Source organism: Olea europaea, chromosome 10 (assembly GCF_002742605.1).
Source record: "Olea europaea var. sylvestris chromosome 10, O_europaea_v1, whole genome shotgun sequence".
NCBI classification, from domain to species: Eukaryota; Viridiplantae; Streptophyta; class Magnoliopsida; order Lamiales; family Oleaceae; genus Olea; species Olea europaea.
Genome location: NC_036246.1, coordinates 18,747,281 through 18,766,682, shown reverse-complemented (window position 1 = coordinate 18,766,682; position 19,402 = coordinate 18,747,281). Strand labels below are relative to the sequence as shown.

The 19,402-nt window shown below is 38.6% G+C and overlaps 1 protein-coding gene across 6 annotated transcripts in view; it reads left to right on the top strand.

Annotated features, from left to right (window-relative positions):
- The first annotated feature begins 968 nt into the window (after positions 1-968).
- LOC111401427 (probable serine/threonine-protein kinase SIS8) overlaps positions 969-19,402 on the top strand; it is a 29,046-nt gene continuing 10,612 nt past the window's right edge. For 4 of the 6 annotated variants that reach the window (XR_002704009.1, XR_002704010.1, XM_023029159.1 and 1 more), the window contains exons 1-2: positions 969-2,159; positions 3,384-3,815. Coding sequence is in view for 4 of the 6 variants with exons in the window: in XM_023029159.1 (XP_022884927.1) it covers positions 1,701-2,159; positions 3,384-3,815 (891 nt within the window). In the remaining 2 variants the exon portion in view is untranslated. The remainder of the gene's footprint in view (positions 2,160-3,383; positions 3,816-19,402) is intronic. The other 2 variants (XM_023029158.1, XM_023029160.1) reach the window with 1 other exon arrangement.

Here is a 19,402-nt window from a genome sequence, read left to right as displayed (position 1 = left end):
TAAGTAAACAAGTAAAGATTAAAGTAATTTATCTGGTTATTTCACAGCAAAGCTATTCTTATAATTCTAAAATCATTTTAAGATTAGAAATCTAAATTATGAGGTTTTCTATTTTTAAACACGTTTGAATATGTTTATTATTTACTTATTACATTTTTTAAGTTAGAGGCAATGATGCTAAAATAATTGGAAAAGCTCTATTTTATCTTATCTTTTTGAAGATTCTGTGAAGAATATCATGGGTTCTGTCTAGCTATGTCAACCAGTTAAGGAAATAATGTTCTTCTACTTTAGGTAAATTAGATCTCATGCCTTCTATGTTTTTTATTCAATATTCCGCTTGTAATGTATTTTCTAAATTGTTTATTCAATATTCTAATTAATGACACGAGAGTGATAATATTTTCAAAGCCTTTCAACTATAATATTATGTGAATATACGTGAAGTTAGAGAGAGTGTATAAAGTAATTATAGATTTATAAAGTAGGATCTTGATGAATTATCTAAAATTTAAAAATAACAATCCACTCCTATAAAATCGATGTCGTTCCATCCGTGTTTTGAAAGCTTGACAACTCCAAGAAATGAATCTTCTCTTTGAATTAGCTCATGCCATATCATTCTATTTTCACTTAAATAACTCTATAAAGAGCAGTAAGATCATTGCTCGTGTATCAAGTTGAGATAAATTGCTCTAAATTGACTATCTTCCCAAAATATTTTTAATATTTTGATGTGTCACATCTTTTTAACAAATAGAGTCAAGTGTAATGAATCGATAAGTCAAAAGTATATTATAACAATAGCTTTAGAATAACGTATGTAACCTCTCTAACATTATAAAAATGCTATTTTATTTATTTATTTTTTTTTTCTAACACGATCCAATAAAACCTATTAAATAAATCTTCTGCCAATGACAAAATCAGCCAGATAAGATAGTACATCGTAGTTTGGAATACTACCAACTTAGTGCGGGAAACAGCCCGTCAATAATCACTGTGAGAGACGCACATGCAACTTGTTAATTTTCTTTCCCAGTACTGCGTGCATATGTTTCCCTTGGACCTCTAAAATTGGGTCCTTGGAGGCTCATGGAGTATCGAGTGGGTCGTCTTTTGTGAGGTCCTACTACCACTTGATCTCTGCTGCCGCTGTTGCTGCTTTCTACTTTTTCCAAACTTGCCCTCTCTATTTTTTTCTCTTCTTTTAAATTTATATTTCCATCTATTCCATACACACACAAACCAATTTTCTCTCTTCACACAATCCAATGTATGCACTCATTGATTTGACCCTCTCTCTCTGTGTCTCTTTTATTGATTTGTTGAATAATGAATATCCTTGCAAGAAGATCAATCTTTGTCTAGCTGTAGATAATTCTTAATGTATTTATGTTAATTCTTTAATTGCTAAATCAATGAACTAGCAATCTTGTTTGTTGGGTTGTATTAAAGATTGGTTTTTTCTTCATCCATGAGAAGATTGGATTTTTCTTCTTCTGGGTTTTTTTATGGGCTTTCTTTGGAGTTCTCGAATGTTGACTTGAGGATTTTACTGGGTGAGCTAGATTCTGAACTACTTTTTGTTGTGAACTGTCATTTATGATTGCGGTTACTGCTTGGAGTGAGACAATGGAAAGATTTATGGCCAGATTTTTCATTCTTTAGCATTGACTATTTTAACTTATTGAAAAAATATGAAAAACTTCTTGAAGAAACTTCACATGGGATCCAATCAGTCTGAAGATTCAGAGGGGTCTATTCCTTCATCAATGGGCAGTAAGTTGAGTGGTGGTTCCCCAAATGAAAAGCTTTCACACTTCAGGTCTGAGCAAAACAAACCCTTTTCAGCTATATCAGGATGGTTGAATTCTGTCACAAATAGGCATAGTCCTAGTCCTCCATCCTCTTCCAATGTGGAAAGAAGTGAGAGAATGGAACTTTTTGATTCTGATCTGGATGCAGTAAAGCTTGACTCGGAATCGAGCAACTCAAGGGATCCTGATGGGGAAGAGGAGTATCAGATACAGTTGGCTTTGGAGTTGAGTGCAAGGGAGGATCCTGAGGCGGTTCAAATTGAAGCAGTAAAACAGATCAGTTTAGGCTCTTGTACTCTTGAGGATACTCCTGCTGAAGTTGTGGCATACCGGTATTGGGTAAGGCTTCGTATCTCATGTTTGTCAATGTTATTTTTCATTTGCTTAGCTTAGCGTACTTCGATTTTACTGATATGATACGAAATTAGTAGGACATTGTACAAAGTTACAATAGAACTTGGTTATGTCTACATTCAGTTGATAAAAATTTTGTTGAGTCTCATGTTCTGGTGGTGCTGGAATGTAATTAAGTAGTCAGACCATACTATGTTTTATCAACTATCTGAAGCTGGGATGAAGATAATCTTAATTGTATATGTTGATGACATAATACTTATTGGAGATAATATAGTGGAACTGGAGAGACTTAAGAAGAGCCTAGCACCAGAGTTTGAGGTTAAAGACCTCCGACAAATGAGATATTTCTTGGGAATGGAAGTAGCCAGATCAAAGAAGGGGATTAGTGTTTCACAACGTAAATATATTCTTAATCTTCTTAGTGAAACAGGGATGCTTGGATGCAAATCAAGTGGCACACCAATGGATGCTGGAAAAGGGTAAAAGATACAGGAGTGTTAGTCGAAAAGGATAGATATCAGCAACTAGTGGGCAAACTAATCTATCTCTCATCAAAGAAAAAGTTGAAGACAGAATTATATGCATGACCTATGTGTCTACTAAAGAACAAATTGCAAATATTTTCACCAAAGGACTATCTCGACAAATCTTCGAGGATTTCATATTCAAGTTGGATGTGATCAACATTTACGATTCAATTTGAGGGGGAGTGTAGAATTCCTGAGATATATGGAAAGATTATATATTATTGTATAATTGTATTTGTACCTTATTTAGATTAAGAAAGTTTATATTTTCGTTGTTAGAATTTTCCTTTTTTTGTTCCTCGTTTGTACTGTATATTTGGGCTCATAGAGTTGCAAGAATAGACAATTCTCTTCAATATTTATCTCTGTTTCTATAGGGGGCAATGTTGGAAAAGTTTATCAAATTAATTCAAATAAAAATTACTAGTTTCTAGGGAAGTTAGTTGTTAATGGATTGATCTTTTAGGAGGTATTTTAGGGGTTTTTTCTTAGTTGTTATCAATTAGTTATTTTTTATTTTATCTGTAGTCAATAAAGAGTCAATTGTGAATCATATTTGATATTTCGATAGAAAATGAGGTTATATTAATTTCTGAAATTCTACACTTTGATACGTGTGTATCCTCTTTATTTTTCTTCTTAACATATCTCATATAGTAGATTTGTTGATGCTTAACAGAATTACAGTGCTCTTAGCTATGATGACAAGATTCTGGATGGTTTCTATGACCTATATGGCATTTCCATGTCCACATCTTCAAAAATGCCTTCCCTTGTTGATTTGCAAGGAATTCCAGTTTCAGAGAATGTTAGTTGGGAAGCCATTCTTGTCAATAAAGAAGCTGACATCAAGTTGTCAAACCTTGGACAGAAAGCGATAGAGATGGCTGTCGAATTAAGTCCAGATTCTGTAAACTTTGTTAGCAATATGGTGAAGAAGCTTGCAACTTTAGTTTCTGACTACATGGGGGGCCCAGTTAGTGATCCCGACGACATGCTGATATCATGGAGAAATCTCAGTTATAAATTGAAGGAAAATCTTGAGACCATTGTTTTACCTCTTGGATCTTTGACAATTGGATTGGCTCGTCATCGTGCATTGCTATTCAAGGTAATATATATTTCTTGGTGTCTATGGTTCTGGAATTTTAAAATTGTCTATTCTTAACAAAAGTAAAACATTTTTCCATAAAAACAACTATTGTATTATATAGAAATCTTCTCATTCCATATCCGATGATGTTTTTCCCCCCCTTATAAATATTGTTTTCAACCTCATGATAAATATTACTACTACTGCTACTGTTTATAATTTGTTGGGTTGGGGGCGACGGAGACTATCCCATATGTAGCAACATGCATGTAGGATACTCCTAAGTGATTAATGATTTCTATAAATATTTTAAAACCAGCCCCGAATATTGACCCAAAATGCGTAAAGGTCAAGGGTCGATTTGCAGTTGATCTGATGGTATAAACAAAAATTAGATAACCTTTTTTTCTTCTTTATTGAAAATGTACTAGTAAAACCAGTTCCTGGTCACCCTGTTTTCAGTGATACTGACTGGTTCCAAACTTGTTTTAGGTGATTTTAGAATATTTGGATTTTTATATGAACCCTGACTGAATTTCGGACTGGTTCCCAGTTGAACTATTCAGTCCTCTTGTAAGCTGAGAGACTTGAGAAGAGAGGAAAAAATTCCTCCTACAACATTACAGCCAGGTGCCCTCTTTTATAGTATTAAGAGGGGCTAAAATAAGGAAATAAAAAATATTCTCAAATCTTACCTGATCTCCTAGAATCATGCCTAATTACAATAATTACAATTTCTCCAAATACAATAGTTAATCAAGGCGACTAAGATATTAGCATATATCTCTAGGATTTCAACACTCCCCATCAAGTTGGATTGTAAATGTTGATCTATCCAACTTGTGAATGAAATCATTAAATTTTTGTCGAGATAGACCTTTGGTGAAGATGTCTGCTGTTTGTTTCCGTGTAGGAACATATGTCATACAAATAGTTCCTTTATCTACTTTCGCTTTAATAAAGTGTCTGTCTACATCTACATGTTTAATTCGATCATGTTGAACCGGATTAAGAAAAATGTTGATGGCAGCTTTGTTATCACAATATAATTTAATTGGAACCTTTTTTGTAACGTGCAACTCTTCCAAAAGTTTCTTTAATCACAGTCCCTCACATATCCCTTGTGCTACTCCCTAAACTCGGGATCAGCACTATTTCTAGCTACTACATTTTGCTTATTGCTTCTCCAAGTTACTAAATTTTCTCATACAAAAGTACAATATCTAGTAGTTGACCTTCTATCATCCATTGAACCTACCTAGTCTGCATCTGTGAGGATTTCTATTCCTTTTTTATCATTTTTCTTGAAGAATAATCCTTTCCCGGAGGATCCTTGAGATATCTGAGTATCTTGTAGACTGCTTCTAGATGAGCTTCCTTCAGAGAATGCATATGTTGGCTTGCCACACTAACTGCAAATGCAATATTGGGTCTAGTATGTGACAAGTATATTAGTTTACCCACAAGTCTTTGATATTTGTCAATATCTACAGATTTGCCAGCCTTCCTTGTCAATGGAACCTCCCCTAATATCCAAATCCCACCCCCAACCCCAACCCCATACCCACCAAACCACCACCCAGTCACCACCGACCCTGGACGACACCGGCAACGGAATCGCATCACCTGGCAAACCCCCGGAGACCAGCCTCACGCCAATAATAAATCCGCACACTCAGGCGGCGGCCCTAGGTGGTAACCCTAGCATCGCCGCTCTAACAGTCAATCAGACCGGTGATGAGACTACCTGGGATGGTACGGGGGCCATGGGAGACGGCGAAACTGGTGGAAGTATCACTGCCCTATCTCATGTTCGGCCGGCTCCAGCCCTTTCCCAGGCAAACGCGTTTGACCGACGGGCTGTGCACGCGATTCCGATCAGAGATGCATGGCAGCGAGATGCACGCGCCGTCGGAATGGTGCGTCTGCCGACGCGTCCCCCACCCGCCACCATCGAAAAATGTGAAAATTCTGCAGAATGCTCCCAGACCACCCACGATGCCTATTCCATCGTCAAATGTGTCGTTTATACACAATCGGGGGAGAAAGTTAATGGATGGAGACTGCATGGTATTCAACTATCGTTTTCGAGTGGAGGCGAAGGAGTTTGCAGTTTCTGTTAACAATCACAATGACGTTAGGATGATTAAGTGGGGTTCAAAGTTATCTAATGCAATATGCATGGGAAGATTCGGCGCACTTTGGATGGTGAAGATGGTAGACAAGTTGAGGGTGACTAGTAGGTTGGAGGACTTCGTCTCGAAGTTCAATGAGTCATCAAGAGATTTCTTGGCACAACGTTGTGCGAACAGTCATGGAAGGTACTTGACGATAGCACAGTATGGGAGTAGGCATCGGAAGGGAGTTGTGATGGTGCCAGAAGGCACGAATGGAGAAGGATGGGCATTGATCTCGGGGGTGTTTCAGGTGGTAGTTGATTCATTTGTTGTTGGAGATAAGGCTAAACGTCGAACGGTGAATGCTCGAAATCGACAAGGGATGACCTATGCCGAAGTAACGGCGACTACACAGGTCCCGCAGATCAGTGATCGAAGGGTTCTAAGGAGACTGGAGAAGGTTGCTACTGTGAGTGAAGATGAAGGTAATTGTATGAGGCCTAAGTCCAAGGCAACATACGCAGAAGGTTCAATTGATGATTTAGTGAATACCGCCGAAATAAGGGCTCGTGTCATTGAAAGGGGAGTTGGATGAACTACTTCGACTCGTAGGATGTAGATTTGTAGCGGGTCCCAAGATGCTTTGTCACAAGTGTGGGATGGCCGTGGATGAAGAACTTTTGGCAACTAAGAAGCCATCAGCAAAAGCAGGCCTTACTAAAGATATGGAGGATAACAACTCGGGTTCTGAAGCAGATGAGGAGGCGAGACCTTGATCTAAGGGAGGAAAGTTGAAGATAGTGAATTTGGAGTAGGAGACATTTGGAATGATGGACATGACATCGTCGGCTAATGGACCATTACCAGTTGAGCAAGAGATGGGACATGTTTTGACAGAGGGATTTGTCTCTACAATACTGAAAGAGAACAAGGCTACAGGTTCGAGAGCCATGGTAGGGAACACATATAACAAAAGGCATTTTAAGCCCCTAAAAGAAAAGGAAATAGAGACCGACAAAGTTGTGGTGTTGTGGATGGATGGTGCTAAGCAAGGAGGCACAGATACGGATATCGAGCTAGTGGTGGAAGTAGAGGGATATTCATGTGATCCCTTGGAGTTTCGCCTAGCAGAGGAAACAACGAAAGCAAATGCGATCGACGATGAATCCCCACCTTCGAATTGGGTCCTTCAAAAAATTCAGGATTTCAGTAAGATGGTTGGTGTGTCATGCGATGGATATGAAAGTAGACTTCTGCAATTATTTAAGGAATTGGAAGGCAGTAGGGGACGGAGGATGAATATACGAGGGGCTAAATTAAGAAGAAAGAGAGATTGTGAACTTAAGCGGCTCGAGTGGTCAGTAAATTACGATGCCAAGGGTGTTGAGTCTAAGAAATGATTGCTTGGGAGGGATGACAGAGCGTCTAGATGATCCCAAAAATAATCAGCTGGAACGTGAAGAGGCTCTGAAGCGGGGAAAAGGATAGGTATACGAAATTTGCTAAGGGGATGGAGGGTAGACCTTGTTTGCTTACAAGAAACGAAGTTGGAGTTCATCTCAAGGGCCGTCATTAGGAGTTTATGGGGGGACAACATGTCGGGTATCAATATATGGGGTCATCAGGGACTTCTGGAGGTGTGTTAGTCATGTGGGACATTAGAGTTCTTGAAATGGAGGAGGTCAGTGAAGGACTATTCTCTTTATCTCTTTCGTTCAGAAATACAGGGGATGGATTCCGTTGGATGTTTTCAGGAGTTTACGGTCCTGATGTTGATGAGAGTAGAAGTGGATTGTGGGAGGAGTTGGCCGAGATGATGGCTTGGTGGAACATACCAACGTGCATTGGGGGTGATTTTAATGTGGTTCGATTTCCTATAGAGAGGTCTAGCGGCGAGAGACTAACAGGGGCAATGGAGTTCTCAGATTTTATAAGAGAAAATATGTTGATTGGCATGCCTTTGATTGGAGGAGACTTTACATGGTCATCTAATCGGGATCAACCTGTGTTGTCTCGAATAGATCGCTTCCTGATTAGTGGGGAGTGGGAGGCCAAATATCCAGAGGTCACTCAGGGGAGATTGGGGAGGATGTATTCTAATCATTTCCCTATTTTGTTATCGGGGGATATGGGATGTAGTGGAAGAAGGCCTTTTAGATTTGAGAAGATGTGGCTTAAAGTAGATGGCTTTGGGGATCGAGTTAGGGATTGGTGGACATCTTATGAATTCGTTGGGTCTCCCAGTTATGTATTGGATCAAAAATTAAAAGCATTGAAGAGGGATCTCAAGAGGTGGAATGGGGAGGTGGTGGGTGATGTTAATTGGCGTAAAAATCAATGTGTCCTAGAAATTGAAGAACTAGATAGGCGCGAGGAGGGTTTATGATTGGATGGGGAGGATAGGGAGAGACGTGGAGTACTAAGGAGAGAGCTGGAGAGACTGGTGGAGATGGAGGAGATTGCCTGGCGCCAGAAATCTAGGGTTACATGATTGAAAGAGGGGGACAAATGCACCAAATTCTTCCATAAAGTCGCTAATTCTAACAGGCGCAATAACTCTATCACCATATTGGAGGTAGATGGGATTACTCATGAGGATGCGTAAGATATTGGGAATTAGATGGTGAGATTCTATCAAAATCTCTATCGGGAAGAGTTTGACTGGAGACCAAAGGTTGATGGACTATACTTTTCATCTATCACGGAGGAGGATGCCAGCTGGTTAGAGAGACCATTTGCAGAAGATGAAATCAAGGATGTGGTTTTCAATATGAATGAAGATAAGGCACAGGACCGGATGACTTCTCGTTCGCATTTTATAAGGCTTGTTGGGAGGTGGTGGGACCGGACATTAGAGATGTTATCACTTATTTTTTTGAGTACGGCAGGTTCCTGAGAAGTTCTAATGCCTCATTTATTGTGCTAATTCCAAAGAAACCGAGAGCAGTCGACATTAAGGATTTTCACCCTATTAGCTTAGTTAGTGGGTTGTACAAGATTATTGCGAAGATCCTGGCGAATAGATTGAAAGAGGTGCTAGAGAAAGTGGTGACTAAGAGTCAGAATGCTTTTGTGAAAGGAAGACAGATTCTGGATTCTGTGCTTATAGCGAACGAATGCGTCGACTCTCGATTGCGTCTGGGGATGCGAGGAATGTTATGTAAACTTGATATTCAGAAAGCTTATGATCACGTGAACTGGGAGTTCCTTCTATACATGCTCAAGCAATGTGGCTTTACGGAAAAGTGGTGCAAGTGGATTCAATTTTGTATCTCCACTGTTTTATTCTCCGTTTTGGTCAATGGCAACCCGGAGGGTCATTTTCGAAGTAGTAGAGGCTTGAGGCAAGGGGATCCCGTCTCCGTTGCTGTTTGTGATTGTTATGGAGGCAATTAGTAAAATGCTTGAAAGAGATGTGGAAGAAGGATTGCTAAGGGGCTTTACGGTTGGACACTTACAGGTTTCTCATTTGCTATTTGCAGATGATACACTGATCCTCTGCGATGCAGATAATGAGCAGTTCAGGAACTTGCATCGGTTACTTCTATATTTTGAAGCGGTGTCGGGATTGAAGATTAATTTAAGGAAATCCGAGATCATTCCAGTGGGAGAGGCTGCTAACGTGGATGAGTTGGCCGATATATTGGGTTGTAGGGTTGCGCAGTTGCCTATGTCATATCTTGGGCTTCCTTTAGGGGCAAGGTTTAAAAGTAAATATATCTGGAATGGAGTTGTTGAAAGGGTGGAGAAGAGGTTAGCGGGGTGGAAGCGCATGTACCTTTCGAAGGGAGGTCGCCTTACTCTCATTAAATCTACTCTGTCCAATCTACCGACTTATTTCTTGTCACTGTTTCCTATCCCTGGTACAGTGGCAAACAGATTAGAGAAAATTCAAAGGGAGTTTCTTTGGGCAAGGCTAGGGGAAGAGAGGAAATTTCATTTGGTTAATTGGGGTGTGGTTTGTTCTCCTGTTAGGATGGGGGGCCTTGGAGTGAGGAGCCTTGTTCTATTTAATAAAGCTTTATTGGGCAAGTGGTTGTGGCGATTTGGAGTGGAGAGGAAGAGTCTTTGGAGACAAATCATAGGAGCGAAGTTTGGTGTGATGGAGGGGGTTGGTGCTCGATCGAGGGTCGTGAATCTTATGGGGTGAGTTTGTGGAAGTATATCCGACGAGGATGGAATAACTTTCGAGAGAAATTGACTTATGTGACTGGGAATGGCAATAGTATCAGATTTTGGGATGATTGTTGGTGTGGAGATCGTCCGCTAAAGGCACGTTTTCCTTCTTTGCATCGCATTGCCTTGGAGCCTACCGCTATGGTGATGGATGTCCTAGCCATGCATAATGGTAATTATAGTTGGAATATTGCCTTCTCGAGGGCTTTGCAGGATTGGGAACTGGATGATTATGCACTGTTTTTGACCTCCTTGCACAAGGTGCTTATTCAAGTGGGGTGAGTATGACAGGAGCAGATGGAAGCTAGCATGGGATGGTATTTTCTCAGTTTACACTTACTTTAGATCTATATTGGGATTGACAGAGAGTTCATTTCCTTGGAAGATGGTGTGGCAATGTAAACTGCCCCCACGGGTGGCTTTCTTGTTAGGAACAGTTGTGAAGGGGCAGACATTAAAGGTCGATAATCTTCGTAGAAAATGTTTTTACGTTACCGAATGGTGTTATATGTGCAAGAGAGACGGAGAAATGAATAACCATTTGTTCCTCCATTGTGAAGGTGTTCGGTGGTTGTGGAACAGTATTCTAGCTTCCCAACATATGGATTGGGTGATGCTGAGGCGTATGGAGGATGTGTTGCGGGCATGGAGGAGAAAATTCCGAGATAAGGATAGTAGGCTTGCATGGAACCTTATTTCAGGATGCATTGTATGGTGTGTATGGAGAGAAAGGAACAACCGTTGTTTCTAAGACCAAACAAGAACAACAGAGCAAATTAGAGAATGGTTCTATATGACTTTGTATACTTGGTTTAAGGCTGCAGCCACAAATTATGTAGAAGGGTTACCAAACTTTATGTTGTTTCTTTCCTGTTTAAATTGATAATACACCCCCCATGTATTATCTATTAATAAAATTACTTGATTACTTATAAAAAAAAAAATATCTACAGATTTGCCGACATTCTTGACCTTTTTTTCCACATCGATAGGTGTATCACTCGGTTTACGTCCAAGCATTCCAGACTCTGTAAGGAGATGAAGTACATATTTTCTTTGTCCCAAATCTTTTACTTCGAATTCTGCTACCAAACTCTTCTTTAGTCTATTCATTTCTATTATGTTGTCACTTGTCAATGTTATATCATCAACATAAACAATTAAGATTGTTTTCGTCTCGTCATCAAATTGTTTGAGAAACATAGCGTGATCTGACTGTCCTTGCTAGTATCCTTGCCTCTTTAGTACCCTTGCGAATTTGTCAAACCATGCCTAGGTGACTATTTAAGACCATATAATGACTTCTTGAGTTTACATGTTTGATTCTGTTAGCCTGCTTTGCAGAAACCTAGAGGTAGTGTCATGTAAACCTCTTCTTCCAATTCTCCATTGAAAAATGTATTCTTAATATCTATTTGCTAAAGAGGCCAATCTAAGTTTGTTGCCAATGACAAAAGTACTCAGATAGTATTCAATTTTGCCATGGGTGCAAATATCTCTATGTAATCAAAGCCATATGTCTGTGTGTATCCCTTTGCAACCAATCGAGCCTTATACCTTTCTATTGTCCATTAGCTTTATATTTTAGGTTGAAAATCCATTTGCATCCAACTGGTTTTTTCCTTTAGGCAGCTCTACTATCTCCCAAGTTTTGTTCTTTTCCAATATTTGCATTTCATCCATCGCTGCCTCTCTCCACTTTGAAATTTCCAAGGCCTCCTGAATGTTCTTAGGAATTTTGGTGTTGTCAAGATAAGAGATAAAACTGTAGAATTTTGTTGATAGAACTTATAGGACATGAACTTTGAAATGGAATGAAGAGTACATGATTCGGGTTTGTTTTCTGAGTGCAATGGGAAGGTTAATATTTGAGGATTCTGATACCTTTGTGGTGTCATGGGATTCCGGAGCTACCATCGGTTCTAAGTCTCTTGGTACTTTAGGTGTGAAGTCCTCCTTCTGCCTTGCTTTTGGTCTTCTCAAGTAGACAAGCATCTCATTGTCCCTTTGCTTTTCTACATCTCCCCCAGAATTCAAGCTATCTCCTGTTAATAGCATAGAAGAACTAGGAGGTATGATCAGAGGCGAATCCAAGATTCGAGTTCAGCTAGGGCCGACCGGAGAAATTTTTTTTTGATAAATCCCCCTTCATGACTTAAAGGAAAAAGAAAAATTTGACAGCATTGGTGAAATTACTGGTGGATAGAAAATTTTTGGTGCACAGAACTGAATACATTTAACAATGTCGGGGACAAAGTTTTAGTTTTTTCTTTTTCTTCCTTAAAATCGTTTGGTGACCGGTCAATCCAATCCACTCTATCAAACAAACAAACAAACTATTAAGACATCTATTAGCACTATAAAAATGCATATACATTAAAACAATAGTGTAAAGATGCTAGAACAAGAAGACATAAATTGAGATGAACAATGATCCAATATTGTAAGATATTCAAACACATTTATTATAATGTTTTACTGCAATTTTAGTAGTAAAAAATGATAAGAAAAAACTCCATATTTATTATAATGTTTGACAGCACGAATCAATAAAAAAAAAAAGGAAAAAAGAAAAAAAAAAAAAGCATTGCTTTAATACTCAATAAATTATAGAAAACCCTGTAATTGCAACCCTTTATCAAAACCCTTATTTCCTTTCCAACACATTTCGTCCAGAATCAAACTCCCCAAATAATAGATTCAAGAAAATCCCAAAATCATCCTAATGATCTCTGACATTCAATGATTTAGCACCAATATCGGGAAAGCCGTAGTTATTATTATTTTTTTTTTTTAAATTGATATCCATCATTGAAAAGTCTTTGAAACATTTCTGAACAAAATCAAAAAATCCAAATCAAAGATTTCAAGAAATCCTCAAATCATCAAGCAGATTGCTCACCCTTCAACACCCAAAATCGTGAGATATGTTGTTTCCGTTTTCAAGGAGTGATCTTCAACAGTAGGTGCACCCAAGGTTGCTCAAGAATATAAAGATACTTCGAAGTTGTTGATTAGCACATCATAGAAGAAGGTTTACCAAACAATTTGGAAGAGCTTACAATTTCTTTTTAAAAATCAATCACTGGTCCAAATCCATTTCTTCCAAAATCGAGCTTAAATTTTTAAAATAATTGACAACCCAATAGGAGGCCCAAAATTAAAAAAAATAACCTATGGCCGTCCGTCTCCTTCCCAAACTCCCACCTCCATTTTTGACTTCTCTGCAACTGCAAAAGCTTCTCCCTTGACGCTCAGCGGCGAGTGAAACTATCAGCGGGTCCAGCACGCGCAGCCACGCCCCCTCGCCAGGTGCTAGATCAGCCACTGGGCATGATTGAGACAGGTTCCGGGGAAAGAAGATCTAAGTTTAGGTACCGATCTTCACTTTGATTCTCCTCCTAAAGAGAGGTTTGGTGGAAATATGGAGTGTTTTCAAAAAACGTGACATCGAGACTCACAAGGACTTTTCTTGTGGAAGGATCGTCACATTTATATCATTTTTTAGTGAGAGAGTATCCAATAAAGACACATTTGATAGCTCGAAGGTCGAGTTTATTTTGGTGATTGTTATGGATGTGGATGAAGGTAGTACAGCCAAACACTTTAAGTAATAAGTTTGAGCTGAGTCGATAATTCGGAAAGGAGTTTTGGAACTTTTAAGAGGTAAGTCTAGGTTTAAGGTACGACTACGCATCCGATTGATGAGGTAAGTGGATGTTAAGATAGCGTCCCCCTAGAATCTTTTTAGCATATTTGTATTAAACATCAAGACTCGAGCAACCTCTAGGAGGTGTCTGTTTTTTCGCTTTGCAATCCCGTTTTGTTGGGGAGTTTCAATGCAGGAGCTTTGATGAATTACCCCCTATGTTTGAAGGAAATCTCCTAAATTTTTGTTGAAATATTCTACGCCAGTTTATACGCAAAATTTGAATATGTGTTTCAAATTAGGTTTGTACAATGGAGTGAAAGTTGATGATGCTGAACGAACGTCAGATTTTTCTTTTAAGAGGTATACCCAACAAATTCGGGTATGGTCGTCAATAAATGTAACAAACCACTTTGTATGAGTTCAATTAGGTATTCGTGAGGGACCCCATACCTCACTATGAATCATTGTAAATGGTCTTAATGGTTTATACGTGGATTTGGGGAACGATGTTCTTTGGTGTTCAGCAAGTTCACAAAATTCACACTGAAAATTAACTAGTCTTTTATTCCGGAAATAGAAGGAAATACATTTTTCAAATACTGAAAATTAGGATGTCCCATTCTAAAATGCCATAACAAAATTTCACTATCACTAGAGATAGATGCAGAATCACAAACAGGAATTTGATGTTACTTACTCATATCAAACTCATCAAGGTAGTAGAGTCCCTCACACTCCTTAGCACTGTCAATCGCCTTCCCGGATGATAGGTCCTAAAAAATATAATGTGAATGAAGGAATTTAGAAGAGCAATTTGATTTCTTTGTTAATTGGCTTATACATAACAAATTACATGCTAAGTTCAGAACATGAAGGACTGATTCCAAGATAATGGGGTCAGAGATTCGAATACTCCCTTTTCCGGCGACAGGGGAGAGAGAACCATCTGCAATTTTAACTTTAAAGTTTCCTACACAGGTTGAATATGAAGAGAAAATGTGATCCGATGCTCTTGAGTCGATCTAGGGAGTTTTAGAATTAGAGATAACGTTTAAGGCTTTTAAGAAATTACCTCTATGAGCAAGTGAGCTTGAAGGTCCATTTGGGGAAGATTGGCTCGATGCTTGAAGGCTAGAAAATTTTTTGTAGAGTTGCTCTATCTGTTCAGTGTTGAATGCACTTTTTAGCTTTGATGCTCGGACTCTTCGAAATGGTTGGAGTACCCGTATCGGACACGACACGATATGGGTATGGGTATGGGATATGTGTCGGATTCTCCAAGTGTTAACTAGACACTTCGTCATTTTTTACTTCTTCTTTCTTTTTTCTCTTTTCTTTTTCTTTCTATTTCTATTATTTAAAACTTAGTACCACCGTCGAGAGGGTGAAAAAGGCGACGGCACTAGATTTTCCCTTCTTCTTTCTTTTTCTTTCCCTTTTCTTTTTTTTCTTTCTTTCCCTCTCTGTATCGGTGGTTTAGGGCTTTGTTTGTATAAACTAAAAATAGGTTCCATGTATTACTACTTAGTGCTCCACTAAATCCAAATTGCAATCAAGTCCCTCATTTTCTGTTTTATATAACATTTAGTAATTAACTTCTCATAATTGAAAGCTAAACCCCAAAATTCTATTTTATTCGTCTTAACCCCTTATTCAATACTATTTCTCTCTTTGTGAACAATTGATTTTGGTCTATTCAAAATAACATCTCAAGTTAATAAAAAAATTAAAATTTGAAAAACATACCCACGTACGCGTGTCCAAAATTTAGACTCCTTTTAGCCATATTCCCGTATTCTACATTTTAAAATATAAAAAATCCGACACTTAGATACGTACCCGTATCCGATACCCATACCCGAGTCCGAGCATCATAGCTTTTTAGTTTGTTGGTCAACAAAAGCTTGGTATCCTCAGCTTCTACTATTTGGCCTTGATTTCCAATCAATCGGTTTTCCATGTAAATCCCAACAAGTGCCTTCTTTGTGCCCCGACTTATGGAAATGATCACACTAGGGTCGTCCCTTTTGTTGTCGTGGGCGTAACTCATTTAGTCCCCTTTTGGAATATAAGCCCAAATGTTCAGCCTGTCCACCTTTAGCTAGGAGGCCCCATATTTTCCGGCCCAGCTTCACCACCTTTACACTGTTGTGGTCCAAACTTGTGAGGCTCAGTAACTTTTAACATTAAGGCCGACACTTCTACCTTAGCAAGCCCATTCTTCCCTTTGTTCAACATTACAGCTTGACGATTCTCCTCACGGCGAACATCCGAGAAGATCTCACGCGTCAATGGCAATGGGCGGCGGCTAAGAATTCTTCCCCTGACATCGTCTAACTCACTATTGAGGCCTGCTAAGAATTCGAAGACACATGCTCTCTACCTTTTTTCGGTAGAGTGAGCAGTCAGCTGGACATGCCCATTCTTCCTCTATGCTCAAATCCAATTCTTGCCACAAAGCCACCATCTCTATGTAGTAATCAGTTACTTTCCTATCTCCTTGCTTGATTTGCCATAGTTTAGTTTTGATTTCGAAAATTTGCGAAGCGTTCTCTGAATCGGAGTAGGTGTCTCTTATAGCATTCCACACGACTTTTGCACTTGGTAAGAATAGATAGGACTTTTTGATGGAAGGAATCATTGAGTTTACAAGCCATGCAGTCATCAAGGAATTTTCTGAGTTCCATCTCTGCAAATGGGCTACCTCGGTTGAGGCGGGCTTCTTCACATCCCCGGTCAAGTATCCCAACTTTCCTTTCCCATCGATGATTAACTTGATAAATTGGGCCCATTATCTGAAATTTTTTTGTTTAACTTTTCGATTGTGAGTCGGAAAGATGAGGTATCGATTCCCACTGGACTCATGGAGGGAATGGTCTCTGTTTCGCCATCATTTGACTCGAAGGTCATTGACCCTTTACTGGTTTCGATAGTTTCTGCCATTAGGTTGAGCCTCAACTGGCTCTGATACTATGTAAGCTGAGAGACTTGAGAAGAGAGGAAAAAACTGTCTTTTTTCTCTTGTACAACATTACAGCCGAGTGCCCTCTTTTTAGTACTTACTTATAAGAGGGGCTAAAATAAGGAAATAAAAAATATTCTCAAATCCTACCTAATCTCCAAGAATCATGCCTAATTACAATAATTACAATTTCCCTAAATACAATAGTTAATGAAGGCAACTAAGATATTATCATATCTCTGGGACTTCAACACCTATCTTGTCTGTTTTGGTTCTTATAACATGGATTTATATTAAGTTATGTTCTACTAGTTTTGGATTTCCAGGATCTGAATTTGTCTATAAACAGTATTATTTATGTTTCCTACATATATGCCCTCAATACATTACAGAACTTTAAACTAACCGACGACTTGAAAGTAAACATATTGTTTGAGGCTTCACTTCATGCTAGAGGTGTAAGCTGCATTAACATCAAACAATCATGTATACATTCGATAGAAAAAATAATAATAATTATGACAACAAATTATAGAGAGTGAATTTAGCAAAACTTAATTATGAAAATGACATTTACAAACTTAAACAAAAATAACTCAATGGACAGAAATAAATTTAGAAAGTGAACTTGAGAGAGTGTGAGATTGATCGTACATGAAATGAGGGATACCTATTTGTAAAAAAAATTGGGTTTTTTTCAAAAAGAAAAAGATTTTTTTTCCTGGAATGGCTGAAATAGAGCTATACAATTGTAGCTGTTGGACCAAAGGCTAGAATTGAAGCCATCTGCTGATATGGGTGTCCCAACTCTCCCTACACCTCTACTTCAAGTAGATTATGTTCTTCTTTGTTCGACTTGCAAATATAGTGTATTTTTACAGAAATATTTTTAGAGGTTAATGACTATGATGCTGGGACTCCGGTATGGGTATCGGGTACAGGTACGTATCTAAGTGTCAAATCTTTTCAAATGTTCAGCCTGTCCACCTTTAGCTAGGAGGCCCCATATTTTCCGGCCCAGCTTCACCACCTTTACACTGTTGTGGTCCAAACTTGTGAGGCTCAGTAACTTTTAACATTAAGGCCGACACTTCTACCTTAGCAAGCCCATTCTTCCCTTTGTTCAACATTACAGCTTGACGATTCTCCTCACGGCGAACATCCGAGAAGATCTCACGCGTCAATGGCAATGGGCGGCGGCTAAGAATTCTTCCCCTGACATCGTCTAACTCACTATTGAGGCCTGCTAAGAATTCGAAGACACATGCTCTCTACCTTTTTTCGGTAGAGTGAGCAGTCAGCTGGACATGCCCATTCTTCCTCTATGCTCAAATCCAATTCTTGCCACAAAGCCACCATCTCTATGTAGTAATCAGTTACTTTCCTATCTCCTTGCTTGATTTGCCATAGTTTAGTTTTGATTTCGAAAATTTGCGAAGCGTTCTCTGAATCGGAGTAGGTGTCTCTTATAGCATTCCACACGACTTTTGCACTTGGTAAGAATAGATAGGACTTTTTGATGGAAGGAATCATTGAGTTTACAAGCCATGCAGTCATCAAGGAATTTTCTGAGTTCCATCTCTGCAAATGGGCTACCTCGGTTGAGGCGGGCTTCTTCACATCCCCGGTCAAGTATCCCAACTTTCCTTTCCCATCGATGATTAACTTGATAAATTGGGCCCATTATCTGAAATTTTTTTGTTTAACTTTTCGATTGTGAGTCGGAAAGATGAGGTATCGATTCCCACTGGACTCATGGAGGGAATGGTCTCTGTTTCGCCATCATTTGACTCGAAGGTCATTGACCCTTTACTGGTTTCGATAGTTTCTGCCATTAGGTTGAGCCTCAACTGGCTCTGATACTATGTAAGCTGAGAGACTTGAGAAGAGAGGAAAAAACTGTCTTTTTTCTCTTGTACAACATTACAGCCGAGTGCCCTCTTTTTAGTACTTACTTATAAGAGGGGCTAAAATAAGGAAATAAAAAATATTCTCAAATCCTACCTAATCTCCAAGAATCATGCCTAATTACAATAATTACAATTTCCCTAAATACAATAGTTAATGAAGGCAACTAAGATATTATCATATCTCTGGGACTTCAACACCTATCTTGTCTGTTTTGGTTCTTATAACATGGATTTATATTAAGTTATGTTCTACTAGTTTTGGATTTCCAGGATCTGAATTTGTCTATAAACAGTATTATTTATGTTTCCTACATATATGCCCTCAATACATTACAGAACTTTAAACTAACCGACGACTTGAAAGTAAACATATTGTTTGAGGCTTCACTTCATGCTAGAGGTGTAAGCTGCATTAACATCAAACAATCATGTATACATTCGATAGAAAAAATAATAATAATTATGACAACAAATTATAGAGAGTGAATTTAGCAAAACTTAATTATGAAAATGACATTTACAAACTTAAACAAAAATAACTCAATGGACAGAAATAAATTTAGAAAGTGAACTTGAGAGAGTGTGAGATTGATCGTACATGAAATGAGGGATACCTATTTGTAAAAAAAATTGGGTTTTTTTCAAAAAGAAAAAGATTTTTTTTCCTGGAATGGCTGAAATAGAGCTATACAATTGTAGCTGTTGGACCAAAGGCTAGAATTGAAGCCATCTGCTGATATGGGTGTCCCAACTCTCCCTACACCTCTACTTCAAGTAGATTATGTTCT